We start from the raw sequence: 12,838 nt of genomic DNA, 5'->3' as shown, positions 1-12,838 counted from the left end.
GTGGTGAAAATAAATCACCTATACTTCTCAAAATATCAACAAATATTATCCTAAATCTCATCAAAGACCAACAAGTAATATGCACCCGCATATAACACATCCACACATGTATATAGATATATTGTACTCAACATAGAGGGTATTGTTGCAATTAGAATAACTTCAATGGAAACGTATGAAGTTATTGAAACTACAGGGGAGAAAAAGTAAATAAAACCCAAAACCATAACAGAAAAGTGGAAATTGGCGCCCAAACAAAAACAGAAAATGGTAGTCTGCTGACTCTCAAACCACTCAACCGTCCAAAGCTCTGTTACTTTCCCTCCAAGAAACCTCTCTCTCTCTCTCTCTCTTCACCAAGAAGTCACCATGTTTGGATTCAGCCTAGAAGCAGGTGCTGTTCTTCTGAGGAAGGCCGTGGCTGCCTTCATCATGACAGGCTGCTTCAACGGCGAAATGTTCATCTCGAATAACCACGTCACTCTGGCAGCGACCACATTTCCCATCCCACTGTTCCAAATCCCAAGCCTCCTCGTATCCCTTCGATTGCGACCTCTCATCGGGGAGGACTTATACTGCACCGAAGGCCTCCTCTGGCTTGCCCTCAGCTTTCGTGACTTCTATAACAATCTCAGTCTTTATGAGGAGGACGATGATTTTTTCGGCATCTATGGCAGTGCAGACCTTCGTCGCATCAGATTTGTGCTCGTCAATAACAGTCAGTGCCTACGTAACAGATTAATTTAATTAACCCGTTTCGATTTCTTCAGTTCTGATTCGTTTTTTTTTTCCAAGGTTTCAAGAATTGGGTTTTGATTATTTGACAGTTCTGCAAGTTTTTTAAAGTTGAATAGAATTGGGTTTTGATTATTTGACAGTTCTTCTGCAAGTTTTTGAAAGTTTTCGGATTCAACTGTTCAAGAATCAATCATGTTGATGGGTTTATCAGAAATCCTATCTTCTTGAAAATTCTTTTTAAATTTGATAAGTTACCCGCAATTTCGCTTTCTGATTTCGGTTTTTTGTTTCCCTATGTTCGGTTTTGAAAATGCTAGGAACTGAGAGGTTTTGGGAACAGCAAATGGACTTGTTTACAATCGAACATGGTCGGATGATCGCACCTGAGTTCCACTATGAATATGATGTGGTCGTTGGAATACCTTCGGGCATATTTGGAAGTCTCATCATGAATCTAAGCCGTTTCGGGATGAAAGGTACTATATCGTTGTTTAATTGCTTGCTGAATTTTACTGATTGAGATTCAGAACATGCCCTCTTTTTTTATTTTCTTAATTCTTATGAGAGCATGTTAATCAACTTCATTTACTTTACCGACAAGTATCAAAATCCGCCTTTACAAGTCTTACAGAAGAGTTTTATTTTCAGAGACTTTGTGATAAACTTGTTTGTGGTGTATGAATGCTGAAACACTTTAAGAATGTTACAGTAAGATTGACAAATTTGCAAATTTGCAGTTTAATCCTGAAATATTGACAAATTTGCAGTTTTTAACCGGTTGTGCATTATATCGTTCCCTTATTGTGGTTTCTAAAGGCAGAACTTAGTTTGAATGTTATAAACTTTAAATAGAACCGATCTTGATGAACTTAATGACCAATCCTAGGCATTCATAGGCATCTAACGGCATTTCGTTGATTCTTTTTGTAAGTTGACTAGCTGCTCTTAGCAACTATCTCACAAATAGCATCTTGCATATGTCACTAACTCGACTTGTATTTGTCATCTCAGTTTCTGCATGTGTAACAGAAACTCAAGTTACGTTCACTGTCAGAAATGTAGAGGTTGTTCTCAGGAAAGAGGTGCGTGTAATTCCAAGCTTGTTACTACGGAGTTTGATGCTCTGCATTATCCAAGCTTACCACAATGTTGTTTTGATGTTCTGGTTTTCATCAGAAAAAAAAACCGTTCTGTTATTCTATAACGTGCCAAACTGTGATTGAAATTCCAACAAATAGTGTCTAAGCTGCCGTTAGGATCGAATAACAAATAGTGCCAAACTGTGATGTTCTGGTTTTTATTTCGTGCAGCTTGAGGAGTGTATTATTGGGGGTGCTGTGGGCGAAAATCCAGTTTCCTTGGTGTTCCATATCCATTACAGTACCACAATGCTGCGCTCTTCATTTCTGTCAAAAAGGGTGTGGTTGCTCGGCCAGTCCAAGGGTTCATCTGTCATGCTCAATTGCCCTGTTGGAAATCTCGGTAACCTCATGTTCTACGTTGGCTGAAGCATGAAGGTGGTGATGGTGAATTGAGGACTAATGAGAACAATCGATTAAACCAACAGTGAGATCTTACTTACTCAAATTAGATATAATGATTCAAATTCTTTTTCTCTGGTGTCAAGATAATGAGGTCTAATCTGATCTCAACCGTAAAGAACCAGCGACCAATGATGTCAAATATACTGAGTTGTATGTTGTACTTGTTTTGAAAACTGACATGAACGTTGAAAGATCATAAAATGTGAAGCCATTTTGCTCTGATCCTGTTCATCATAATCCTTTGCGGAAATGCAGCTTCACATGCAGAATCTAATTGTTAAATAGGGGTAACCATTAAGGATCATGCGCCTCTGGTATGATCATGAAGGCCCCTTATTGGAATATTTGGGCCATTGCTAACTTGAAACGAAAATTAAGTACACTGTAATGGGCAGTTAATATGCTAACATGACATCCGTTTGAGGTCCACACAACCAAAAACTTACTACCACATGCATAAACATAAACTAAAAGGAAATTAAGGAAAACAAAAGGGGGAATAACAGTAGGAAACCCCCTTCTTCCCCCTCTTTCTCAAACTAAAAAAAAATATTTCAAATTGATGTGGGTAAGAATGCCGTTGGGTGCAGTTGGAACTTGGAAGGGACTAGGTTGGGTCTGGGTTTGGTTGGGATGGTGGGGTAGAGGTGCGGATGCCATGAGGGATCAAGGATGGGGGAAGGGAAGGGAATGGTGCTGGGATTTTGGGGACAGGTCCAAGGCTTTTTTGGGTCGCGAGAACTTCTCTAACCTCGTGGACATAGCAGGTTTTTCACGTGCCTACTTCTCTATTCTTATCTTTTTAAATTATCAACATCACTTAACGACCGGAGCATCCTCGTGTATGTCACTTCACCACACTTTATGTTGACTCAAGGTCCATTTGATTCTATGCATCAACAAATTTCATTGGAAGTGTGGTCCTCACATGGATGCCATGTTAGCATATTAAAGGAAATTTTAACGAAATTTAATGGCATGGGGAGAAGTGAGACACATAGTAGACACTTAAGGGATTAAGTAAGAAATTTTGAATTTCAAAGCAAACTGAGAGGAAAGTTGAGTTTCAGAGGGTGTTGGAGTAAATAAGCCATTAGACAAAGATAACTCGAGTGGCCAAGTATTGAGTAGACTTACTAAATGACTAATTCATAAATGATAGTGGTAATTTGGGTGCTTCAGAATAACCAATACTTCGGTTATTTTAAACGTTAGATCTTTGTTTATAAATGTAAAAATTAAGATTTAACGGTTAAAACACCTGGAGTACCCAGTACTCTGAAGCACCCAAATTTATTGTAGTGGTGATAACTATAGTGCAATGATGTTGAGCTTATTATACATTGTAAATTAATAAGAAGCAAAAATATTATTCGATACCAACTCTTTTTAATTTTTACGCACTTCTTTATTTATGACCTCACATTAAATAAATCAAACAAAACCAACAACCAAAATTAAACAATATGTGTAAGAGGTTAAAAATAGTAGAAGAAAATCACTTAAAAAAAGGTTATAAAGGGACATGATCTTCTACTGCTAGAAATTACATTAGATTAGTCAAGGCCAGGCATTGACTTGACTGGCTAATAGATTAAACATGGCATTATTCGATTGTTCAAATCTAATAAGAATAGTGATAACTACAGTGGCACTGTAATTATTGTTGATTATTGGCTCAAACAAAGTAGTCTAAAATCAACAAATGATTTCGGCTACTTTTATGGTTGGCATGCTACATGTGGGAACAAAGTAGTCTAAAACCAACAAATGATTTCAGCTACTTTTATGGTTGGCATGCTACATGTGGGAAATAAGAAAAAAATGGATGCACTTATGCCTAACTCTTTATTACTTAATGAGAGGCCTTGGCCTATAAAAGGAGGTGTAGGCATAACTCAAAAACAACAAGGAAGAAAGAAAAATAGCAAGAAGTCATTCGGCATAGAGAAGAATTTTCTCAAATTGTCTTGCTTTGTATTTTTGGTTTTCTCTTCTTATTGTAAGTGTGTGAGCTTGGGTTATTCGGGTCTTTGGGAAATTGAGTGATAAACACTATTGTATGTTCTCATTGATTATAGTGAAATACTCCGTCGTCTCCAAACTGGATGTAGGCATTGCCGAACCAGTATAAATCTTGGTGTTCTTGTTGGTATTGTTCCATTTATCTGTTATCAGTTTCTAGGGTTTATTAGTTTTCACTCACACTTGTTGAAGCTTCCGCACAACAAGTGGTATCAGAGCCCAGTTTTTCGACTAGGGCTTTGTTTTTTTCGTGGGAGTGAGAAAAAAAAAAAAAAAAAAAGGGAAAATTTCTTGGCGCTGCATTCCTGTGAATAGTGCCGAAGAAAATGGCCGGAGATGAAGGTGAACCTGTGAAGAAGAAGGAGTCGGCACCTACATCCAACAGACACCAAATTGCTACTACAAGGTTAGAGGTTGATAAATTCAATGGCTTTAATAATTTTGGTATGTGGCAATGTGAAGTTATGGATGTCTTGTATCAACAAGAGTTGGATATGGTTCTGGAAGAGAAACCAGAAGATATTGAGGACAAGCAGTGGACGTGAATTAATCTTCATGCTTGTGCTGCTATTCGATCATTTCTTGACAAGGAGTTGAAATACCCGTTTATGAAGGAAACTTCTGCCAAGGAGTTATGGACAAAATTGGAGGAAAAGTATATGACCAAGAGCGCAGAAAATCGGCTCTTCCTGAAGAAACTACTCTTCCGTTTTCAGTATAGTCCAGGTATTTCTATGCATGAACACCTCAATGATTATAATAAAATACTTGCTGATTTAGCAAACCTTGATGTGAAAATTCCTGACGAGGACAAGGCATTATGTTTGTTAAATTCATTGCCTGATGATTATGATCATTTGACAACTACTTTGTTGTATGGAAAAACCGAGGTGAAACTTGATGAGGTGTCTGCGGCATTGGTGAATCATGAGTGTCGTAAGAAGGAACTAAAGACTCACAATTCACAAACCGAGGCACTTGTTGCAAGGGGTCGAACAGTGGAAAGAAAATATGTGAAACGGGGAAAATCTCGTTCAAAGTCACGAGGGAAGTTTCCTGCTAAAGATGAATGTGCCTTTTGCCGCCAAAAGGGTCATTGGAAGAGAGATTGCCCCAAATTGAAGAACAAAGAGAAGGAGAAAGCGGGCCCTGAAGCAAATATTGTAAACCAAGGAGATAATGATCTCGAGTTTGCTTTGGCTAGTTCATCTACTAATGGTTACTCCAAGGAGTGGATTTTGGATTCAGGTTGCACCTATCATATATGTCCCATTCGAGAATGGTTTTCTAGCTTCGAGGAGCTGGATGGTGGAGTTGTTTTGATGGGTAATGATAATGCCTGCAAAACACAAGGGATAGGCAAAATCTGTTTGAAGATGCATGATGGAACAGTCAGAGAATTAAGTGATGTTCGGTATATACCGGATATGAAGAAAAACCTTATCTCTCTGGGAGCTTTGGAATCCAAGGGTCTTAAGATCACCATGAAGAGTGGAGTTCTTAAAGCTGTGTACGGGGCACTGGTGGTGATGAAAGGTATAAGACGAAATAACTTGTATTTCTTGCAGGGAAGTACAATTATTGGTGGAGCAGCCATAACCGAAGCTATTGACGATAGCACAGACACCACAAGGTTATGGCATATGCGTCTAGGGCATGCTGGTGAAAAAGCTTTGCAAGGATTGGTGAAGCAAGGCTTGTTGAAAGGTGCAAAGGCATGCAAATTGGAATTCTGTGAGCATTGTGTGTTTGGTAAGCAAACTAGGGTAAAATTTGGCACTGCTATTCACCACACTAAAAACATTCTTGATTATGTTCACACTGATGTTTGGGGACCTTCCAAGAATGCATCTTGAGGAGGTAGCCATTATTTTGTCTCCTTTGTTGATGACTTCTCTAGAAGAATATGGGTGTACACCATGAAGCGTAAAGATGAAGTCTTGAAAATATTCCTGAAGTGGAAAAAGATGATTGAAACTCAAAGCAATCGAAAGATCAAGACTCTCAGATCAGACAATGGGGGTGAATATAAGTCTGATCCTTTCTTGAAAGTCTGTCAAGATGAGGGTATCGTGAGGCACTTTACGGTTAAGGAGACACCACAACAAAATGGAGTGGCGGAGCGCATGAACCGTACGTTGCTTGAGAAAGTCCGGTGCATGTTATCTAATGCTGGTTTAAGCAAGGCATTTTGGGCTGAGGCAATCACTTATGCAAGCCATATCATTAATCGATTGACAGCTGCTGCAAACGAGGGCAAAACGCCCATGGAGGTATGGTCTAATAAACCTTGTACTGATTACAAGTTCTTACACATATTTGGTTGTCCTGCTTACTATCATGTCAGAGAAAGCAAGTTGGATCCAAGAGCAAAGAAAGCTCTATTTATGGGCTTTAGCACTGGCGTGAAGGGATACCGACTCTGGTGTCCAGATGAGAAGAAATTTGTTGTAAGCAGAGATGTGACCTTTGATGAGGCTGCTATGGTTAATCAGAACAAGCATGAAGGTGAAACTAAAGCAACCAAGATCATGAGCAACACAAAGCAGGTGGAGTTACTGAAGACTCCAGTTGTCCCAGTAAGGTCCGATGTTACAAACCCTAGCCCTACAGTTAATTCTGATGATGAAGACGTGGATGATGAAGTAGAGGCACCTACACAAGAGCCTCCACAGCAACAAGACTATATTGCAAACAGAAGATCGAGAAGGGAAATTCGAAAGCCTGTTCGATTTACTGATATTGTGGCATATGCACTTCCCGTTATTGAAGATGATATTCCATCCACCTACAAAGAAGTTGTCATGAGTTCAGAGTACGAGTTGTGGAAGAAATCTATGGATGAGGAGATGAAATCTCTTCATAAAAATAAGACTTGGAAGCTGGTTCAGTTACCAAAGGGGAAGAAAGAAATTGGTTGTAAATGGGTGTATGCCAAAAAGATGGAATCTTTGGGAAAAGACAATGTAAGATTCAAAGCCAGATTGGTAGCTAAAGGCTATGCTCAGAAAGAAGGCATTGACTACAATGAGGTATTTTCTCCTGTAGTAAAACATTCTTCTATTCGAATTCTGTTGGCTTTGGTTGTGCAGTTTGATCTTGAGTTGGCCCAACTTGATGTCAAGACTGCGTTCTTACATGGTGATTTGGAGGAAGAGATTTTTATGTCTCAGCCAGAAGGTTTTAAGGTTGCTGGAAAGGAAAATTGGGTTTGCAAATTGGAAAAATCATTGTATGGCTTGAAGCAGTCTCCAAGACAATGGTACAAGCGATTTGATCGATTTATGATCGGGCAAAAGTACACAAGAAGTCACTGTGATCATTGTGTATACTTTCGCAAACTACAAGATGGAACCTTCATTTATCTATGTTGATGATATACTTATAGCATGTAAGAGCAAAGTGGAGATTGAAAGGTTGAAGACTCAACTGAGAAATGAATTTGAGATGAAGGACTTGGGAGAAGCTCGGAAGATACTAGGTATGGAAATTGAAAGAGATAGACCGAAGGGCAAGATTAGTTTGTGTCAGAAGCAGTATTTGAAGAAGGTACTATAACGTTTCAGGATGAATGAAAATTCAAAACCGGTTAGTACACCTCTTGCCCCTCATTTCAAACTTAGTGCTTCTATGTCTCCTAAAACTGTTGAAGAAAGTCAGTACATGGCTCAAATTCCTTATGCAAATGTTGTTGGTAGTTTGATGTATGCTATGGTGTGTACTAGGCCTGATATTTCACAAGCTGTTAGTATTGTTAGTAGATATATGCATAATCCAGGAAAAGGGCATTGGGTAGCTGTGAAATGGATTCTACGGTATATTCTGGGTACTGTGGATGTTGGTTTATTGTTCCAGCAGGATAAAATTACTGGTCAATGTGTTGTTGGATATGTGGATTCTGATTACGCAGGTGATTTGGACAAGCGTAGATCCACTACAGGTTTTGTATTCACTATTGCTGGAGGTCCAGTAAGTTGGAGGTCGACTCTGCAATCTACAATTGCTCTGTCAACTACTGAGGCAGAATACATGGCTGTAACAGAAGCTATAAAGGAAGCCATCTGGCTTCAAGGGTTGCTTGATGACTTAGGGGTTCAACAAGACCATGTGGATGTTCATTGCGACAGTCAGAGTGCTATTCATTTAGCAAAGAATCAAGTTCATCATGCACGTACGAAACACATTGACGTGAGGTTCCATTTTGTTCGTGAGATTATTGACGAGGGAGATATTCTTCTTCAGAAGATTGGGACCGCTGACAATCCTGCGGATATGTTAACAAAGCCAGTTTCGTTGCTCAAGTTTAAGCACTGCTTAGACTTGATTGGCATTTGTAAAATTTGTTGATTGCCCCATGGGGGAGTGAGAGATGACTATTGGGAGTTCTAATTAGAGGGTTTGCGCCAAGGTGGAGATTGTTGATTATTGGCTCAAACAAAGTAGTCTAAAACCAACAAATGATTTCGGCTACTTTTATGGTTGGCATGCTACATGTGGGAACAAAGTAGTCTAAAACCAACAAATGATTTCGGCTACTTTTATGGTTGGCATGCTACATGTGGGAAATAAGAAAAAAATGGATGCACTTATGCCTAACTCTTTATTACTTAATGAGAGGCCTTGGCCTATAAAATGAGGTGTAGGCATAACTCAAAAACAACAAGGAAGAAAGAAAAATAGCAAGAAGTCATTCGGCATAGAGAAGAATTTTCTCAAATTGTCTTGCTTTGTATTTTTGGTTTTCTCTTCCTATTGTAAGTGTGTGAGCTTGGGTTATTCGGGTCTTTGGGAAATTGAGTGATAAACACTATTGTATGTTCTCATTGATTATAGTGAAATACTCCGTCGTCTCCAAACTGGATGTAGGCATTGCCGAACCAGTATAAATCTTGGTGTTCTTGTTGGTATTGTTCCATTTATCTGTTATCAGTTTCTAGGGTTTATTAGTTTTCACTCACACTTGTTGAAGCTTCCGCACAACAATTATGTAAATTGAAAAGGAGATGCCAAAGGTGGCAGTGTCCACATCAATCATGCAATGCTACGTAAAAAGCTTAAATCAAGTAGCGTCGTGTTATTTATCCGGACGCCACAATGATATTTGAAGGGGTGTAGTAGGTAAGACTCCCAAGTCCTTCCCCCGAATAAGAGAGTCATTGCGTTGGCAAAATTGGACCAATTTAGCACTACCCTAGCCTTCACTCCCAAGAACTTTTCTACTAGCAATGGAATCGTATGCAACTTGCAAAGAAGTTATTAATCAAGCTACAGAAAGAAGAAGACACATAATTCAACCAATATCGGGCACATTTTGTGAGATCCTGTCAATTGTTCAGGTGTTTGATCTAATTAATGAAATTTGGCTTTGATGTTTTTGGAGATTTTGGAGACAAATCGAGGAACTAAACAGTGAATTGGGATTGGAAATTGAATATTTCAGGTTGAGAGGCAACATGATGGTGTGTGAAGGTTGAATGGGAATAAAGGATTAAGCTGTGAGTTGAGCTTACTATAACTCCAAGGCCAAGGTTACATTCACTAAAGGGCGACACCAGGCCAACAAGGCTCCCTGCTTTGCGAGGGTCGGGAGAGGAATGTCTATCGTACGTAGCCTTACCCTTTCTTTGCAAAGAGACTATTTCCACGACTTGAACTCGTGACTTTTTAGTCACAAAGGAGCAACATTTCCATTGCACCAAGGCTTGCCCTCCAAAGGTTATATATCACTACGAGAAAAAAATGCTCGACAATGAGATTGTAAGGTGGTGACCAGAAACCAACTGCTAGGAGAGAAACTTAAATATAACTGGACACTAACTAGGGTGACAATATCTCAAACATATCACGATATATTTGTTTGGGAAATTGGACGAGAAGACTTGTTAGAATTTAGGATTGGAAGAATGAAAGGATCATATAAGATCCTTCAATTCCCTTCACAAACATACGTTACACATCGAGAGACCCCTATTAACACTTTCGCAATGATATCGGTCATAGTTTACTTAATAGGGTGGGGACATGGATCCTCTGAACTAGAACTAAAGAGGTGTTACATTACATTACCATGAGTTGCAGTCCATTTAAGCATGCAAGAGCTTCAAGTATCACAATAAGCACAACAATTAAAGCAGAAAAGAGTTTTAATTAACCATCTTCCATCACCTTGCATTTTAATTAACAAATACTAGCCTCTAGTAACAAGCGTAAGGACGGCGAATAAATCGGGTAAACAACTGCCTCCTTGGTAGAGATAGCTCGTTAAAATCGGGTATGACATAGTAAAACGTGAGATTCACATACTTTTTTGTACTTTGGGGGTTAATAGATTCATGACAAATTAGGAATGGAATGTTAACCCATGTCATGTTTTGCATAACCAATATTGATAACTAAACATGCCATAAAGGATTTGCCCAGGGTGAAACTCTAATCACCAGCATACGAAAAGTATTTTGAAAGCATCAAAAGGCGTAGCTAGATGAGTCTTTGCTAAGGATAATTGCAAGGGTTGGGGTAGGAATGTTTGTAATACGCAACCTTAGCCTTACTTTGCAAAGAGGCTATTTCCACGACTTGAACTCATGACCTTTTGGTCACAAAGGAGCAACATTTCCGTTGTGCCAAGGCTTGCTCTCCAAGGTTATATATCACTACTAGAAAAAAAGTTCGATAAGGAGATTTTAAAGTGACGACCAGAAACCAATTGCAACGACAAAAACCTTGGACACTAGCTAGGGTGGCAGTATCTCAAACGTATTACAATATACTTATTTGGGAAATTGATGGACGAGAAGACTTGTTGAAATTTAGCATTGGAAGAATGAAAGGATCATCGCAAATCCATAGCACAAGTTTTTTTGAGATTCAGCTCAGCATAAGATGCTTCAATTACCTTCACAAACATACGTTACACATCTTGAGAGACCCCTAGTAGCAGTCTTGCGATGATGGTCATAGTTTACACAATCGGGCGGGGACATGGATCCTCTGAACTAAAACTAAAGAGCAGTAAAATTACCATGAGATGCAGTCCATTTAAAGCATGAAAGAGCTTCAAGTATCACAATTAGCACTACAATTAAAGCATAAAAGAGTTTCAACCATCTTCTGTTACCCTGCATCTTAATTAACAAATACTAGAATCTAGAAAACCAGCATAAGGAGAGCGATTAATTGTCCATACAAGACATAAGAAACAAGACAAAGGAAACAAAAAAAATCTGCTACAACACATACCAGACGGACCAGACCCTAGCTTCTCAGTCAATATCATTACCACTGGACGTGTGGAAGATACAGGTAAAAGCAAACACAATATTTGTGACTTGACTTTACACAGCACAAATGTCCAGGTAATTACTACACACCATCGATGTTAAACGACATATAAGTCCATAAAAAAGGGTTAAGGATTAAGCTTGAAATTCTTAAATTCAAAATAACTAAGGTTAGAAAAAAGGAAATGATAAACACACCCCTGTTGATTTATGTTTGTTGTCTTTGCTTGATTTATTCAAACTGCTAGAGTGTGTGAGAAGTTAAAAAGAGTGTTAAAATCACCACCAATAACAAAGTCTCCGGAGGCTGCAAATCTCATTCGGAGTATCTCTTGTTTACTTACCTTTTCAGGCGTGAGAATGATACCTAGGTGTTCATGTAAGAGATAAACAACTGCCTCTTTGGTAGTGACATCTCGTTAAAATTTGGTATGGTATAGCTAAACGGGAGATTCACATACTTTTTCGTAGTTTTGAGGGTTGTTAGTAAATTCATGACAAATTAGGAGTGGAATGATAAACCATATCATGTTTTGCATAACCAATTCTGATACTAAACATGCCACAAAGGAGCTACCTGCTCCATGCTCGGCGCTGTGCAGCTAACGAGTTTGGTTGGAGCATTTCGTCAAACACAAGGTGTGCCTAAACTGCCAGCAACTCAGATGAACACAGGGTCATCTTCGCCTCTCTTCTCCAGCCATCTTTCTGGTGTCCACGGTTCAACTAATCCAGTTTGACCCTTTTTGGATCCATCCTTGCAATTATGCAAATAACAGAGCTTGATTGAATAAAATCAATGGTATTGGGAGCCGTTTTATTTATTAATCTTCACTTGAAGATCACTCTTACAAAACATTGTTTCAGTCAGAGTATGTATAGAACAAATCGATGGTATAGGTACCAAATAATATATTCATGATGAACGTCTATTTATTTGACACTTTTAGATGATTAAACAATCTTCAGTTCAAATAATTTTTTGTACGGGTGATTTTCAAATGAAGATTAAGAAGTCTTAATTAATTATGAAATTTATACGGTCAAGATACGTTATTCACAAGGAGAGAATGAGTTCATCCCTCCAGAGGGAAATGCAAGTTTATCCCTTCTTAGATATATTGTACTCAACATAGAGGGTATTGTTGCAAGTACAATAACTTTAATGGAAGCATATGAAGTTCTTGAAACTACAGGAAAGAAAATGTAAATAAAACCCAAAACCATAACAGAAAAGTGGAAATTGGCGCC

At 38.7% G+C, this 12,838-nt stretch overlaps 1 protein-coding gene across 1 annotated transcript; it reads left to right on the top strand.

Annotated features, from left to right (window-relative positions):
* The first annotated feature begins 369 nt into the window (after window positions 1–369).
* LOC103939497 lies at window positions 370–2,246 on the top strand. The gene is made up of 4 exons (XM_048565277.1): window positions 370–718; window positions 1,056–1,214; window positions 1,750–1,820; window positions 2,049–2,246. The coding sequence occupies exons 1-4, from the start codon at window positions 370–372 to the stop codon at window positions 2,244–2,246; spliced, it is 777 nt and encodes a 258-aa protein (XP_048421234.1).
* Window positions 2,247–12,838: the final 10,592 nt, after the last annotated feature.

Source organism: the organism of the source record quoted next, unplaced genomic scaffold, assembly GCF_019419815.1.
Source record: "Pyrus x bretschneideri cultivar Hongxiangsu unplaced genomic scaffold, Pyrus_bretschneideri_v1 Contig4, whole genome shotgun sequence".
In the NCBI taxonomy this organism is placed as follows: domain Eukaryota; kingdom Viridiplantae; phylum Streptophyta; class Magnoliopsida; order Rosales; family Rosaceae; genus Pyrus; species Pyrus x bretschneideri.
This window is presented reverse-complemented; position numbering and strand designations above follow the sequence as displayed.

What these genes read in the sequence shown, in the direction of transcription:
- LOC103939497 (XM_048565277.1), top strand. Translation starts at nt 370, where the DNA reads ATGTTTGGATTCAGCCTAGAAGCAGGTGCTGTTCTTCTGAGGAAGGCC. An exon ending in ATTTGTGCTCGTCAATAACA is followed by an intron (nt 719 to 1,055) that starts GTCAGTGCCTAC and finishes TGAAAATGCTAG; the next exon opens with GAACTGAGAGGTTTTGGGAA. An exon ending in AGGTTGTTCTCAGGAAAGAG is followed by an intron (nt 1,821 to 2,048) that starts GTGCGTGTAATT and finishes TATTTCGTGCAG; the next exon opens with CTTGAGGAGTGTATTATTGG.